At 38.6% G+C, this 18,006-nt stretch overlaps 1 protein-coding gene across 1 annotated transcript; it reads right to left on the bottom strand.

Moving 5' to 3' along the window:
- Positions 1–7,551: 7,551 nt before the first annotated feature.
- LOC142163103 (uncharacterized) lies at positions 7,552–8,442 on the bottom strand. Its single transcript, XM_075220359.1, has one exon. The coding sequence runs from the start codon at positions 8,440–8,442 to the stop codon at positions 7,552–7,554; it is 891 nt and encodes a 296-aa protein (XP_075076460.1).
- Positions 8,443–18,006: the final 9,564 nt, after the last annotated feature.

Raw genomic sequence — 18,006 nt, 5'->3', positions numbered from 1 at the left:
CACCCCAAACCTATACCTGGGCATCACATTATACCATATAACCTTCTATTCCTTCAGGAAGAGTGAGCACTAGTGCGGATGTCATCGATTCATCAACTCCTGAAAACTACTTTCACAAGCGTCAGACCATTGGAACTTGGTAGCTTTCTGTGTTAACTTAGTCAATAGTGCTAATATAGAGGGAAAACCTTCTACAAACCGCCTATAATATCCTGCTAGCCCCAGGAAGATGCGTACATCTGATGGTATTGTAGGTCTCGTCCAATTCTTTACTGCATCGATCTTCTAAGTTTTGACACTAATACTCTCGTCAGATATCACATGGCTAAGGAATGCTACTAAGTTCAGCCAGAATTCATATTTGGAGAGCTTAGCATATAACTTACGATCCTGAAGCATATGTAATACTATCCGCAAGTGGCACGCATGTTCCTCTTTCGAATGAGAATACACCAAAATGTCATCAATGAATACGATCACAAACACATCAAGATAGGGCCTGAATACAGTATTCATGAGATCCCTAAAAGCTGCTGGGGTAATTGTTAGCCCGAACGATATCACCAAAACTCACACTTGGAGAATTTTGCATAAAGCTTCTCCTCCCTCAATCTCTGCAATACAACTCTCAAATGCTTCACATGCTCCTACTGACTACGCGAATACACCAGAATATCATCAATGAAGACTATGAGAAATGAATCGAGATACAGTCGGAACACACTGTTTATCAAATGCATGAACGCTGTTGGGGCATTGATCAACCCAAAAGACATCCCCAACAACTCATAATGACCATATCGGGTCCTGAAAGCCATCTTAAGAATATCTGAATCCCTGATCTTCAACTGGTGATAACCCGAACGGAGATCAATCTTGGAGAACACCCTCGCTCTATGAAGCTGGTCAAATAAATCATTAATGCGAGGCAAATGATACTTGTTCTTAATTGTTACCTTATTCAGTTGCCTATAATCGATGCACATTCTCATTGTGCCATCCTTCTTCTTTACAAACAGAACCGGCGCACCCCAATGTGACACACTAGGCCGAATGAACCCCTTATCCAGGAGTTCCTGAAGCTGCTTCTTTAATTCTTTCAACTCTGCTGGTGCCATACGATACGACAGAATAGAAATGGGCTGAGTGCCCGGTAACAGGTCAATACCAAAATCAATATCCTTGTCTGGTGGCATGCCTGGCAGGTCTGCAGGAAACACATCGGGAAAATTCCTCACAATTGGGATAGAATCGATACTAGGAGTCTCAGCTCCAACATCCCTCACAAACGTTAGATATGAAAGACAACCCTTCCCAACCATATGTTGGGCCTTCAAGAAAGATATCACTCTACTAGGAACATAATCAATCACATCACGCCACTCGATCCGCGGTACACCCGGCATAGCCAAAGTGACTGTCTTATCATGACAGTCTAGAATAACACGACACAGAGATAACCAATCCATGCCCAAAATGACATCAAAATCCACCATGCTCAATAGCAATAGATCCACTCGGGTCTCCAGACCCCCAATAGTCACCATACATGACTTGTACACACGGTCTACAATAATAGTATCGCCCACCAGGGTGGATACATGAATAGGTAAGGCAAGAATCTCTCGCGATGTATCCAAATAATGAGAAAAATACAAGGACACATAAGAATAGGTGGAGCTAGGATCAAATAATACAGAGGCATCTCTGTGCCAGACTGAAACAATACCTGTAATGACAGCATCTGAAGCAATGACATCTGTCATACCTAGAATAGCATAGAAACGAGCCTGGCCACCGGCTGATCGACCTCTCCCTTTGGGGTAACCCTTGGTTGCCTGACCCCTACCCCTAGCTGGCTGAGCGGGTGGTGAAGTAACTGGAGCAGAAGTAGAGGCTGACCCCTTTGCTGAGACGAGTTGACAACACGGCGAGGACACTGCCTCTACATATGCCCAAACTCTCCGCACTCAAAATAACTCCCAAGTGCTGGATAAGGGGACTAATGGGAACCCCTCACACCGAAGTGACTAGCAAATGCACTCAGCGCAGAAGAACCCTGAGCTGACGGGGCATGAGATGAACTCTGAGCTGGGAGGGCGCTGAGTGAAGGCTAGCCCTGCTGAGACCCATGATGACCACGACCTGAAGATGCCTCGCGATACTCTGGACAGGCTGACTGAGCAGGCCTGAAAGACCGACCTCTATGCACCAACACATTCGCTAAGCTGATAGCCTACTAGGAGGACTGTCAACCTATCAATTGGGACCTGCGGGCATGACACACAGCATCCCCAGGCAAAAGGGATGTTAGTACGAATAAAGTACCGAGTATGTAAGGTAGGAAAGCATAAACAAGAACAGTAATGTAAAGAGAGATAGAGGAGATACAACCTGTAACATCTAAGTGCCTCTGGGGGCTACTGACATGAAATGCATAATACATATATATACATGAACTTTTTAAAAACATTCGCCTCTGTGGGCATCATCATCATCATATCATACCCGGCCTCAAAGAAGACTCGGTAAAAACGTACCGGCCATCATAAGGCTCGGTAGAATCGTACCCGGCCACGTGGAGCTCGGTAAACCCAACTGATCAGTGGTTGAACAATAGATGTCATACCCAGCCGACTATAGTGCGGCTCGGTAGAGTAAAATAGATACATATATATAATGCATGTTGGACTCATGGAATCACGTTCTAACCCTTTTGGAGTGATGTAAGGTCATTGCACCTTCGATTAACATTATGGACATCCCTACCATCAATATGAACTTTAGTGGGATTTAAGGATCATACACACTTGTTTAGAATAACTTTATAAGGAATGAACAACATGGACAACCTTAGTTTCTAGGAGTAGATCCATTATGAATTAGCATACCGTTTATGTTCATGTCACTTTAGATCATGACAAAAGAAAGAAGTAAGTGCCTTAACATACCTTTTATATTCTTCCCAACCTCAAGCTATTCAATTTCACGGCTCCTTAGTCTACAATAAGAGAAATGACACTCTCGTTATCGTTTAAGTGTCGTAACTATTATGTATCGACCACAACCTATTATACAATGAAACGGACAGAACCTCCCCTATATATATGACTTCACACTAGTCAAAACAATCACAAATATCCCAACATACCCTTATCACTCCATACACAACACGACAACCATAATAGTGTCAACCAACCCGAAAATGTTACGACGAACGACCAACAAACAACCTTGCCATTATGTGGTGTTTCTCCACAACCTTCCTCCTCTCAATTCCATAAAAATAGTAGTAAAAGAGACAACCCAATACCAACTCGAAACAGCCCAAAAATATTCCCACAAGTTCATCAACTCAAAAATAATTTTTCAGTTTACTTAAACACGTTTCGACTTGTCTTTTCTTTCAAATTGGGAAATACAACCAAAAGTACATCATTATACCTCTTATCCAATAAACCAGCCATGAATTCAACTTAAAAATAAGTTTACAGCCAGCCAACCATTACACAAGAACAAACAACATACCATTCATTCGAAACTAGCTAGGTCTATTCTTTACGATCGAGTTACAACTCGCAAACGCATAGTTAATGGAAGAAGAATCATAAACTACCTTGTGTTGAGTATAACCCACGAAACCTGGTCCTTTTTCATCAAAAATAAGTTCCTCAACATGGCTACAAGAAGGAGAAAGAGAAACTAGCAAGTTGTCTGGACTTTTCAGCACTAGAATCGCCTCGTAACACCCGGAATACCCTAGGGTTTGTGTGGGATTTTTGGGGAGGATTTGCAGGGGTTCAATTAGGTTTTCTTGGTCTGCAAAATAGGTGAAATAACTGAGTTTATAATCCCTTAAAAGTCCGCTCTTGACCGACTTAGTTGAGGCCTCTCTTTTTGGCAAGTAGGTGATGCACCTACTTGTCACATACTAGCTGCGCGGTCTCGTAAAAATGTGAATATCTCTATACTCCAAGATCGTATTGATAAACGGTTTAATGAGTTGAAAACTAGACTAATAGATATTCAATTTCATATATAGATCATCCCTTGATTCAAAGTATGTTGGGAGAGAAGCTCAGCTACATTTAACCTAAGTTTCAACTCATTTTTGAATGTAACTTGTGATGACCTTTTCCAACTTTTGTTCCACAACTTGCTTGGCTTAAAAACATAACACATGACTATCATACGACTAAACTAACTCATAAAATAACCTCATCATCATGTTAATCACCCTTGTCTCACCCCAAAAGTATAGGTTATAACATTCCAAACTTGTCGACATTCGACGAAACTTATTTTCTTTAATTCATTTAGCGCCTAAGCTTTCCAACCCTTTTGGTACTCGTTATTCATGATCATAAAGATTTGTAACCTCCATTATAAAAGTATTAACTTACTTTACGTACTTTCAAAGTTGATCACATTTCTGAGCTTACATCAATTGACTTACAGATACTCTAACATACGAAAACATAGGGTGTAACAATGATTCACCCAGGTAGTATAACCCATTAATCAAGTATCTCTGGAATATCTTCCATAGTTCATCTTTTCGCTGAATCTCAGAGTTTTGTAGAAGAAATATTATTTCCTTCTTTGGTAATTTTTCGTAGGACTTGATATCATCGTTGTCCTCTTCTTTAGAAATTGAAGCAAATGTATCACCTTGCTTTTTGGAGGCCAAATATGCCTATATGTGACCATATAACGGACTGTCTTCTGGAATATCATCCTGATGTATAGACTGATCTGATGAAGATTCTCCTTTATAAAGTATCTTGGTATTTATCAAACTCCTTTTCCCCAATTGTATTACTAGAGAATTTGATGAGTATCCGTATGACGATCCTTGAGAATATGATCTACCTGGGGAGGATCTTCTCCTTTTTCCTCTACCTCTACCTCTGGTGGCCCACGAAGGGTCCATTCTCCATAGATAACAAGCCAGTTTATTCAGAGAAGTAGCAATATTGCATATCATCCCTGATATCATCAGAATAATCATGAATAGAAAATTCATCTTCAACTATGCTATCAAAGATTTTTTCAAGAATGAAATCTTGTACGTCTCTATTTAATTTAACCACTTTAAGAATAGTGATTAACAATTCTTCATCTAGAAAAGTTGTGTAAAAATTCATAATTACTCTTAATATTCCCGGGATAAGAAATCCGGAAGGGAATTATCAATTCCTTTTTTATACTGAATTTCAAAATCAAAAGGCGCTAGTTGAGCTTGCCATCTAGCAAAAATTAATTTTGAAGCATCGTGCTTGAAATCTTTGTCAAACATATATTTAATGGATTGAGCGTCAGTTTTTATTAAAAACTTTTGGTTATAAAGGTCGTCTTGGAATTTTAAAACACATTTAACAATAGTTAAAATTTCATGGGCCACAGTAGCATATTTCTTCTAGGCTTCAGTCCATTTTCCAGAGTGAAATCTTATCAGATATTCACCCTTATTGCTGGGATTTACTTGTTTCAAAATCCCACCGTAGCCAGTATTGGACACATCTATTTCAATAATTTTCTGCCATGCGAGATTAGCAAGAGTTAAGCAAGGTAAAGACTTAACACGTTGTTTAATACTTTTGACTAATGTAGTATGCTGGTCAGTCCACGGTTGTTTATAATTCTTTTTCAGTCTGTCATATAATGGTGCTAAATCATGAGATAAACTTTTATAAAAAGGAGATATGTAATTTAAACTTCCAAAACTAATCTCTGTAATTGAGTCCGGTCAGTAATTATATTAGGAAATTTTGAGGCAAAATCAATCGATCTTTGTATGGAGTAATCTTTCCTTGCCAAATATTATGACCCAAAAATCGAACATTAGTTTGAAATAAACTCATTTTTTGTTTAGAAATCACTAAACCATTTTGTATAACAATTTTATTAAAAATATCAAGATGCTTTATATGCATTTCTAAAGTTTTGGAAAATACTAATATATCATCAATAAAAACGATGATAAAATCTAGATAAGGGTTGAAAATATCAGTCATTAATTTCTGAAATTCAGAAGGAGCGTTTTTCAAACCAAAGGGCATGACATTCCATTCATATTGACTGAATGGAATTTTGAAAGCAGTCCTGTAAGTGTGCTCTTTACAAATTTGAATTTGCCAATATCCAGATTTTAAATCGAATTTTGAAAATATATTGGCGTCATATAACCTAAAAAGTAGGTCCCTTTAATTTGGGATAAGGTATCTAATCCATTTTAAATAATTATTCAAAGGTTTATAATTAATAACTAATCTAGGAACTCCACGTTCCTTTTCTCCAACATTATTCACATAAAATGTTGAACAAGACCAAGGAGATTTCGAGGGTTTTATCAACCCCTTTTGTAACAGACTATCAATCTCTTTTTTGCAGAATTCGACCAATTCAGCGTTCATCTGGCAAGGTCGAGATTTAGTAGGAATATCATCTTCGGAGAATTTTTCTTCGTAAGGAAGAGTGACGATGTGCCTTTTTCGTTTCCAGGAGGCACTAGGATGATCGGCACAAATATCAACGGCCATTTGTTCAGCAATTAATTTAATCTTTTGCTAGACTTAGCAGTTTATAGAGTATCGAATATATTCATACTTAATATTTCTAATTGTAAAGAATCAACATGTCTATGTTTCATATCAATCAAAGAATTAATATCTCTAGTTACGGGATCTGTAACAAAAGAATAACTTATCTTTTTATCTTGATACGTAGCAGAGAAACCCTTTGCGTCTATATTATTAAAAGGGTAAATTGCATTAATAAAAGGAGTTACAAGTATAATCGAAGGGTATAAATGATTTTTTACCAAAAAGAAGAAGTGAGGACTATAGACCCTATTTTGGCAAATACGAGTATTCGGCAGCTTATACCCTATATCTAAAGCATGACCAGAAGTCGATTTTACCAAATGAGTGGTTTTCTGGAAATATTTGGTAGGAACAAGTCCTTCTTGGATACAGCTTACATCTGCTCCACTATCAATCATAGCTATATCAGTTATAGAAAATTATTATCAATCAAAATAGTACATTTAATGTACCATTTATGGGCAGTTACAATTTGCATCATTCCTAAAAACATATCAAATTTTTCATTAATCAGATTATTTTTATCAGAAATTTCTTTTCCCTTTTCATTTGAAAATTCAGAAATTCATTTAGCCGAAAAATCAGTCGAAAAATCAGTTAGAGAATTATTTTTCTCAATTAGGGTAATCCGGTAATCACAAATCATTTGATTTTGTTTAAGAGACTTGATATCCCTTTTCAAATTTTCGATTTCGACTTTTAAATCGTCAAAAGAAGCATCTCTACCTTGTGTAATGGTCTTATGAAGACATTTATTAATTTCAGATAAAGAATAAGGCGTAAAATATTCAAATTCGTTCTTTTGTTTTTCAAAAGGTTTTGAACTACTAGAACTAGAACTTGCAGTCAGATTAATAATTTTTTCACGTAGTTTTTCATCAGTAACTTCTTTTAAAAGCTCTATTACATTGTCAGATGTAATAGTTTTCATATTTAAATCTTGAAATTATGATTGAAATTTGTAAAATTCATCATCATCACAAGTACAATTAGTGCAAGTATTATCAATATCTTTACCTCTATCAGATAAATCAATTAAATCAATTTCAGCTTCAGACTCAGTTTCAGAACAATAATCAGATTCTGATCCAGAAGTGTATAACAAGCTATAAACCTTATCATGTAACTCATCATCTAGTTCTAAGGTTTTCAGCTTTTGAAGCTTGCAATTTGGAGCGATATGACCAAATTTTCCACACTTATAACACTTAATATCAGCAAGATCTCGCTTAGATCTATTATTCGCTAATCGAGTAGATTTACGATGAGCTTTTCTAGCATTATGCTCTTCCTTAGATCTATATCTAGACCTCTTTTTCTTATACGGGCTATCAAAGTTTGGATACTTATGATATCTATTTTTCTTTTTCCTATTATGGGTGGAAGTTCCTGGTAAACCGAACTGAGCACAGAAATCTCCTAATTGGGATCTCTCTTTAAGCTTATCTATTTTAGGCTGTCTAGAAAGCTTCAGCTCATTACACAAGTTTAATCCTTCTTGTGTACATACTCCTATAAGTTTACCATAACTATAATTCTTATTCGGAATTTCACTGTAACTACCCCTCAATACTTTTCTTACTCTTTCAGCAAATAAGGAGGGGAGGCTGTCTATAAACTTAGCTTTCCAATTCTCATATTTATTCTCGGATAGTTTCATAACCCTACTCATAAAGGTATCTTTGTACCATTTAAATTCACTAAGGGTCTTACATCTAAGCCCATTTAGTAAAGTACGGACGATCTCATGCTGACTGGTAAATCTACCATTGAAATGTTCTAGAATTGTAAGGACAAGGGTATAAACAGCATCTTCTCTACCTTTAACTAGAGTCATGCCTATATTATCAATTCCCTCGTTAACGGATGTAGCATTAATAACTACGAATTTTTCTTCAACGGTAAATAATTATCCCACCAGCCACGAAGTTGGCCAGTAAAGCCCGCAATAATCATTTTGCAAATAGTTCTATTAGTATTGTTAACACTTTTACAGATAGTCGAGTACATAAGCATTCTATGTACGAGAATAGTTAATTGTCTATCAGTTAAACCATCTAGATTCCATTCATAAATTTCGGAACCGCTATAAGACGTATTGGTCTTATTCCAATCGCATTCCTCGATCAACACATCTTGAGGAGTAGGGCGGGAATAATAGTAAGTTCGCATTCTAGTCTTGTCAGCATACCTACTATTGGGTTTAACTAAACCCTTGAGTTTATTAAACTCAGACCACGTCTCATTTTTATAATCAGATCAGTCTCAATTTTATCAGCAAAATTCTGTGACAAATCAATTGGTCTAACATTTAAACCAGAAAGCTTTTTATAAAGGATTTGTGCTAAGTCATCAAGAGATTTAAATTTAAAATCCTGAATCTCAGGAGGTCTTTGAACATGAGTAAGAATAGCTTGATCAATTGATTTGCTTCTTGAAGTGGATGCAAATCAGTTGGTCCTTTATTAGTACTCATTTCTTTTATTAAAACAATCAAATCATCAAGTTTTTTATCAAGAGAACCGATATGTTCTCCTAAAATTTTAACATATAAAGCCAAATAATTATTTTGAGAAATTAATTTATTAATTTCTGCGATACTAACAGCTGCAACATTATTATCAACAAATTTTTGAAAAGCAGTGAAGGTAATACCAGTATTATTAGGTAAAATAAAGGGGGCTTGAGGAGGGTAAATGGATTTAGTAATATTACCACTCCCATCTTTATAAGATCTTTCTAACACCTTTATACAAAGAGGCAAATAAGTTGTTATAAACCAAGGAACAAAATACATAATTTGATTATGCAAAGCACAAGTTTCGTAAAATTCTTGAGAAATACTATTTAAATCATCTTTGCTATAAGCATCACAAAACCAAGTTTAAAACTGGCTCCATTTATCACTAAATTCTTTTTGAATATATTTTTGTGCCCGAGAACCTGGGCTAAAATCAATTTGGTGTGGAATCATTAAGTACTTTTGGGGTCAAAAGCCATCTCGGAAACCGAAGGAATATCCTTATCAGAAATATTATCATTGTCCTCAACAATATTGGTTTGCGGGTTAACTTTAACCCTTTTGACAGACTTATTACTCACCTTTGTAGTGATAGTGATTAACGAGGCTGCAGATTATGAGCTAGACTGTAGACTGGCTCAACAGGAGAAATATGTTGAATAGCAGGTAAAAGTCTATGATTAGAAAATGAATGTCTATTATAAACAGTAGACTTATCATCAAATTGAATACAAATCCTACCATCCAGATTTTGAGTAACATGCGAACAATCAGTATTTGACAAGTCATTAGTAATCTGACTTGGGGATATAACCGAATTTAATGTCCAAGTTGTTGGAAAATTAATTTCTTCCCACCTAATAGGTCTCCTAGTGGTGACCTTAGACCTTGCAAAACTGGTTTCCACCAATATGGTCTGATCCGATGTATCGTATAACTTACATCGAGGATTCAAAGTGGACAATAATTTGAAATATATCCTATAAGATAAACATATAAGTTCAGAACCAGGCGCATAATTATAACCATGCGTTTTCACATTTAAAGTCAAGGCATCAAGAATATTAACATCAGAAAGAGATAGTTGCAAATTGGGTTGAGTATTAAAATATACTGGACCATAGGCCACAGTAGATTCAATTGAACCCATTAGAGACTGTCTGAAATTCAGATTTCTAGCATCTCTAAGAGCTGCTAAAAAGGTCTCTGATAACCCTTTAAGGGTTAAATGTTTAAATGCAATTTGAACCATACCAATATGAAAGTAATGATAATGATGTTTATATAAATCTATATCGTGTTTGTTTAACAGACGAATAGTCTGTTCAGAAGAATTTAACGCCAAAGACTGTTCAGTCATTTTTATCAACTGTTTTGAAGAAATTTTATCAAACCAACCATAATCATAAATGATTTTTATAGAAACTTTAGGAATCGTCCATTTATTTAACAAATCAAGGTTTTGAGGTATATCTACCTCTTCAAGTCTAGTACTTTTAGTACTTGTTTCTCAGGAGGTCTTTGAACATGAGTAAAAATAGCTTGATCACTTATCAAATTTAAACACAAAATAAATTGCAAAGAAATTTTCAAGGGAATGTCTTATAATTTTTATTATTACGACATTAACAAAAAATGGCAATATCTTTCTTAGTCTTCTCCCCCCAATGGAATGAGCACAACAAGGTACTAATACCACCATTGAAAGGAAAAGAAACTAAGGAATATGTGCCAAAATACAAGTTACATATTAGTCTATGTATTATCTCTAACAAATCTCATAAATCCTTCAAGGTCCGGAGGAATTTCCGTTGGTGGTGGTGGGAAAAAGCTTGTTCATCGCTGCTTCCGGGCGAAGCAGCATCCTGCTCAAGTTCCGCTAGCATTTCTTCATAAGCTTCGTCTATCTCCGGTTGTTATTCTGCAAGTCCAAAATTTCTTCTTTCCGAATGGATCCAATCTCTAAAGAGAACTGATTTTTCCAAGCTCTCCCTCATAGATGCTCTATGATCACCGATTTGAAGTCTCGCTTGACTGAAAGCGCTCTTTGATGCCACTGTTGAAGCTTGAAAACTTAAAATATCTCGAGCCATCATTGAAATAATCGGATAGTATTTTTGTTTGTCCTTCCACCATTCCAAAACATGCGAAGGAGCCGCCGTGATTCTTTGATTCAAGTCCCTGTGACTAATAAACTTGAAGCTCATTTAGTTGTGAACTATCACCAATATTATCATCTTGAGAACCCCTAAACTCCGTCCAAGAACTAAGGGCTTTTAGGCCCGCATTTCTTTTAGATGATTGCGAACTAGATGTGATAACCCGACCAGTTGTCTCATGAGTTACCGCTCTGTTTTTCCCATTTCTGCTTCATTATGCTTCGTTATCCGTGTTTTATGTGATCAAATTGAGTTGTTTGCGTTCGGAGTGAATTTGGTAAGAAATGAGACACTTAGTCTCTTTTAAGAAGGTTTAAGTTGGAAAAGTCAACCGATGTTGACTTATGTGTTTGAGGGCTCAGATATGAGTTCCTATGGTTCGGTTAGCTTCGGGAGGTGATTTATGACTTAGGAGTGTGATCGGAATTGGTTTTGGAGGTCCGGAGTAAAATTAGGCTTGAACTGGCGAAGTTAGTATTTTGACGATTTTCGGTTGGTTGGCGAGATTTTGATCTGAGGGTCGGAATGGAATTTCGAGAGTTGTTGTAGCTTCGTTATGTCATTTGGGATGTGTGTGCAAACTTTCAGGCCATTCAGACGTGGTTTGGTTGGTTTTTTGATCGAAAACGTATTTCGGAAGTTTTTAGAAAACTTAGGCTTGAATTCGATGTGAATTGATGGATTTGGCGTTGTTTGAGGTGTTTTGAGATGGAACAAGTTTGAATGAGGTATTGGGTTGGGTTGTTGCTTTGGGTTGAGGTCCCGGGGGCCTCGGGGTGATTTCGGATGGCCAACAGGAAGTTTGGAACTTGAGGGATTGTAGATTTTTCTGCTGCTTCTGGTGTTTTTGCACCTACGGTTTGGGGACCGCAGGTGCGGTATCGCAGATGCGTTGACTGGATCGCAGAAGCGGAAAGGCTGAGGAAGGCCTAGAACCGCAGATGCGGAAGGGGGACCGCACCTGCAGACACGTAGAAGCGACGAGTGGACCGCAGATGCGGAGATATGACCGCAGAAGCGGCTATTTGACCGCAGATGTGGTTATGTCTGGACAGAAGGTATATATGTTTCTTCTTCGTGATTTTTGAATGGTTTAACCATTTTTAACTTCAGATTTAGAGTTTTTTGGGCGATTTTGGAAAGAGATTTCAAGGGAACTTCGATAAGGTAAGGATTTTGGACTTAAAACACACTTCTATGGTGGTATTTCATGAATTAGGACTGAAATTTAAGGAATTAATGGACTAAAAATGGAGGTTTAGGGCTTGAGTTTAAGAGGGCTTAAATTAAGGATTCGAGGGGTCAATTGAACTCCAATTATGGTGTTTTTGATATGTATGAACTTGTGGGGAGATAAGGAATCTAATAATGTGAAAATTTCTGAGTTTCGAGAAGTGGGCCCGGGGCTCGGGTTTTGCTAATTTAGGGATTTTTGATATTTTTCGATTGTTTTCACTTGGGCTTTGTTCCCTTAGCATATTGTGACGTATTCGTTCTGGTTTTAGTCAGATTCGACATGCGAGGAGGCCGATTTGAAAGGCAAAGGAATCGCGAGCTAGAGATTTAGCCGGTTTGAGGTGAGAAATGAATGTAAATGATGTCCTGAGGGTTTGAAACCCCGGATTTGCACATCGTAGTGCTATATTGGGATGAGACACGCGCTTGATGATGAGCGTGGGGTCGTTTACTATTGGGGATTGTGACTTGGTCCGTCCTGATTGATGATTTTACCGCGTATTTGATTCAAACTTATTTGTCAACATCATTATTTGGACTGATTGTCATATTTGGGCTTCGTGCCAACTACTTGAACCCTCCGGGGATTTTTATCACTATTTCTTCACTGTGTTGGCTTACTACTTGAACTCAGACGTACTGTTTTCCACTGTTTTACAACTCAGCCACTTTTTACTCGATTTTGGAACTAAAATGATATTTTAAATGATGTTTTGGGCTAAGACTATTGTTTTACTAATACCCGAGGGGCTTATGTGATGTCTGGACTGAGTATGGCCAAGGGCCAGATGTGAGGATACAATGATACTGATATGAGGCCAAGGGCCTGAGATACTTACATACGCCACGAGGTGGCTGTTATTGATATGAGGCCGAGGGCCTAGATTTGATGCCACGAGATGGCTTGATATTGCGCTTGGGCCATAAGGGGCCCCTCCCGGAGTCTGCATACCCCCAGTGAGTGCGGGTACCCAGTTGTGATATGAGAGTGAGAGAGCCCGAGGGGATGGTACTATTCTACGCGTTCATTTTTCTTTAACTGTCTGTCACTTAACTGCTTATCTATTGTAGAATTATCTTATTCCTCTTTTCATTGGTTTATTGCTTTTATACTACTTGTTTAACTGCTACATTATAGATTACCTTGTGTATACATGATTTCTTACTCTCAGCCATTATTTATACTTATTACTCACTGGGTCGGAGTACTCACATTACTCCCTGCACCTTGCGTGTAGATCTAGGTATTCTAGAGGCTGAGTGAGAGCTTTCTAGTCGAACAACATTATCCAGGAGTATCGAGGTAGTTGCATGGCATCCGCAGCCCTGATTTCTCCCTTCCTTTCTATTGTATTCCGCATTCCTAGACTATTTGTGTAGTAGGCTGTTGAACTTGTATTAGAAGCTCGAGACTTGTGACACCGGATCGGTGTAGGCTATGTAGTAGTATTATCTTTTGACTTCTGCATATTTAACTTGTTGTTTCAGAACCACATTATGTTAATTTGACAATTAAATTGTGTTAGCTGATATTGGACTTTATAAGAAAATGGGTTGTAGTTGATAGTTGGTCTGGCTTGCCTAGCAATGTGTTGGGCGCCATCACGACCGGGGTTGGGGTTGTGACAAGTTGGTATTAGAGCCTAGGTTACATAGGTCTCGCAAGTTAAAAGCCAGTTTAGTAGAGTCTCGCGGATCGGTATGGAGACGTCTATATTTATCCTCGAGAGGCTGCAGAACCTTTAGGAAAAAAACATCATATTCTTGAAATTCTTATCGTGCAAACTTGTTGGTCCGAGTACTAAACTTCTGTTATTCTATTCTCTCACAGATGGTGAGGACACAAGCTACTGGACGAGGTGGACGACCACCAGTGCCACCCACTGAGACCACCAGAGGCCAAGGACGCGGTCGTGGTCGGGACAGAGGCAGAGCAGCGAGGGCAGCACCTGTTGATCCACCAGCTGCCCCAGCTCAGGATTAGTCTCCAGCTATGGATGCTCCAGCAGCACCAGTTTAGGCACCAGCTATGCTCATTGTGATCCCGAGTCTTCAGGAGGCCTTAGCACAAATCTTATCAGTTTGCACTAGCTTGGCTCAGGCAATTTCAGCCACTACAGCAACAGCTACTTCACAGGTCGGGGGAGGCAATCAGACCCCTGCTACTCGTATGCCTGAGCAGGTAGTGCAGGGACTTCAGATGCCGGGGGCACCTCCAGCCCAGCCGGTTGCACCAGCTCAGGAGTTTGTGGTGCCAGTTATGCTGGATGATGAGCAGCGTCGTCTTGAGAGGTTTGGTAGACTCCAACCTTCGTCATTCAGTGGTGCTGAGGGTAATGATGCTCAGGGTTTTCTAGATAAGTGTCAGTGGATGCTCCGTACAGCAAGGATTCTTGAGTCTAGTGGTGTGCCATTTACCACCTTTCAGTTCTCAGGAGGATTTTGAGAGGCGTAGGCATGTCGGTGCAGCACCCCTTTCTTGGCAGCAGTTCTCCGCTCTCTTCTTGGAGAAATGTGTACCGCAGTCCCACAGAGAGGAGCTGCGTAGGCAGTTTGAGTGGTTGACGCAGGGGGATATGATTGTGTCCCAATATGAGATGAGGTTTTCTGAGTTGGCTCGTCATGCCATCTGGATGATTCCGTCGGATCATGAGAGGATCAGGAGATTTGTGGATGGCCTTAACTACTATCTCTGTATTCTTATGACTAGAGAGAGAGTATTGGGTTCTACATTCCAGGAGGTGGTTGATATCGTGAGTGAGATTGAGATGGTTCGCCATCGGGAGCGAGAGGAGAGGGAGGCCAAGAGGCCTCGGGGATAGGGCAGTTATAGTGGTGCTCCTTGCTCCGGAGTTGCCTAGTTGGTCAGTATGCTTTGGATATGTATTAATTGGTATGACGGGGCCCTGTCCCGATCTTTATGATTTTATGTACTCTTAGAGGCTTGTAGATATATTTTAGGTGTAGGGACACTTGTATGGCCTTGTCGGCCTATGTTTTGTGTTTACAAATGGTCATGTCGGCCTTATAGGCCCGTATGTCACATATATAAGTTTGTATGTCATTTTGGGTCTTCATATGTTGAGTATTCCTTTATTCTTTATTCTTGTTATCTCATGACCGGTTTTTTGGCTCATTTACTCATGATAGTATGATAAGAAAGATATATTACGTTGGTACTCGGTTGAGTAAAGCACCGGGTGCCCGTCGCGGCCCTCTAATTCGGGTCGTGACAAAAGTGGTATCAGAGCAGTTCTGTCCTAGGGATTCTACAAGCCGTGTCTAGTAGAGTCTTGTTTATGGGTGTGTAGTGCACCACACTTATAAGCAGGAGGCTACAGGGGATTTAGGACTGTCACTCTATCTTCTTATTCTAGATTGTGTGGTAGAGCTCTGTTGTAAGAATTCAAACGCCTAAATTCGACTTTAGTCGTAATACCACGATACCTAGATTTAAAAAGATGGTTGGTACAAGATTGTATGTGGCTGTGAAAGAGTTGAGTTAGAGGAGCTTGATTTTGCATGATGCATATGATGGTAAATATAAGGTCTTCAGTAGATCATGTGTGTACTAAGAAGTGTAAGCTTCTCGATAAGGAGCCTTAAGGCAAAGAATATCTATCCACCCCTAAAGGCAATGAAAGATTCAAAAGATGGATACAAGCTTCAACAAGTAAAAGGAGTAAGATGGGAAGGGTACAAGGCACCTAGTTAATAAAGATTATCGGTATTTTCATCTCCGACAGAAAAATATAAGCATTGTAAGTTACTCTCAACAGCAACAGAGGTATGTATAATTGACCATACCCATCTTAGTTATACCCTATTGGGGGCTAACATGTGTAGTTTAAGAAAAGGACGAGATATCAGGATCCGGTTGGGGTTAGGATAACCCATAATGGTGAATTGATTGTTTGTGTTAGTTGACAATTTCTGAAGGATAATGCAAATGTGCTAATAAATCTCCTTGTGAGATACCCAGATGGCGCACTCTAAAATAGTACAGCTAAATATGAGTACTATAAAGATAGCCACTGGAAGCCTTGAAGGGATAAATATTACCTTAGCATGGCTCGTGTCCCTAGAAGAGAGAATTTTAGGCATCCCGAAGAGCCAGTAAGATGAAGCAAGGGGAGCTAAAAGCAAAAGAATGTTTTGTTGATGTTTTCAGAATAAAGTGATAGACATAAATGTTAGTAGGAAAATAAGAATAGAGTTAATGAAGAATTATGAGTAAGATGTCCACATGGATGACAACGGTGGAAAAAAAATGATGATGAAAATGACAGAATGATAGAGTCTATAGTTAAGTGAAGGAAAAAGATGAGAGGTGACAGGCCTTGAAACAACAAAGGAGTATAGGCCATAAAGTCATATCTTCTTTTCGAGAAATAAGTTCGCAACTCTAACGCGATTACCAGCAAGAAAAGATATACCCCAGAGTAGTAGAAATCAGTATGGGCTGGTAAACAATATAAACTAAACGTGAACTAGGGACTAAATGATATGATAATAGTCGGCATCATGAGAATTTCAGAGGTTGCATTCCGGCGAAAACAGAATGGATGACAAAAGAATGCCCTTTAATGGTCATTCAGGACGTCGCTTCCCTAAAGCAAGCAATATGAGCAAAGTTAAGCTTAAGGGACTATGTGCGCCAGTTACACTAAGTGTCATCCTCGCGAGCAAGGAATTTTATTATCCTTGGTAAAAAAAGAATTACCACAAGGCGAGTAAGGGTAATCGATGATGTGAAAAGACGTAAAATATATAGAGGTAAAATATCTATAGGTAGATCGTCGTAGCTCCAGCTCTTAGTACTCCTCTAAAGGGGGGAATATGGAGTGATGTGGCATGAAGTCAGAATTTAGTGGTTCTACTAATCATGGAGTGGTAGAAGAATAATGCGGTAATGTGAAAAAGGGATGAGATTGTACTTATTCAAAGCCTACAGATATGCTACGATATCAGTGCATTATACAAACATGACGTCAAGGAAAGGAAGTAAGGGTTCCTGCCCGAAATGTCATTGATAGATCAGAGGCCAGTGCATGAGGTAAGTTAAAACAAAGGAAATAACCCAAGAAAGATTACGCGGAAAATTGATGTGAGGATAGGCCAACGAGTATTTGGGATTTGATTAAGGAAGAACCCAGTTATGGCTAAATAGGAGGTTATAGACGAGTCAACAGATCATGCAAGATAAACGTAGTGAATCCTAATATAGTGAATTCAGTCTCACAAATATGACATCATAAACCTTGAGAAATGCTCAGATAGGAGTTGGGGTATTTAAAGGTATTGTATAAGTATTACGGGAATAATGGAGGGTGCCACTAAGGAGATAATCAAAATCTGATTTTACAAGTAATCCTACGAGCACAACGACACGAAGGTATGTAAGTAAGGATGTTTGTAGGCGAGTAAGTATATCAAAAATTCCTTCGAGTATACAGTATAACAAGATCACAACTTTACAAGATCC

The sequence above is a fragment of the Nicotiana tabacum genome, chromosome 1, assembly GCF_000715075.1.
Source record: "Nicotiana tabacum cultivar K326 chromosome 1, ASM71507v2, whole genome shotgun sequence".
Classification (NCBI taxonomy): Eukaryota; Viridiplantae; Streptophyta; class Magnoliopsida; order Solanales; family Solanaceae; genus Nicotiana; species Nicotiana tabacum.
This window is presented reverse-complemented; position numbering and strand designations above follow the sequence as displayed.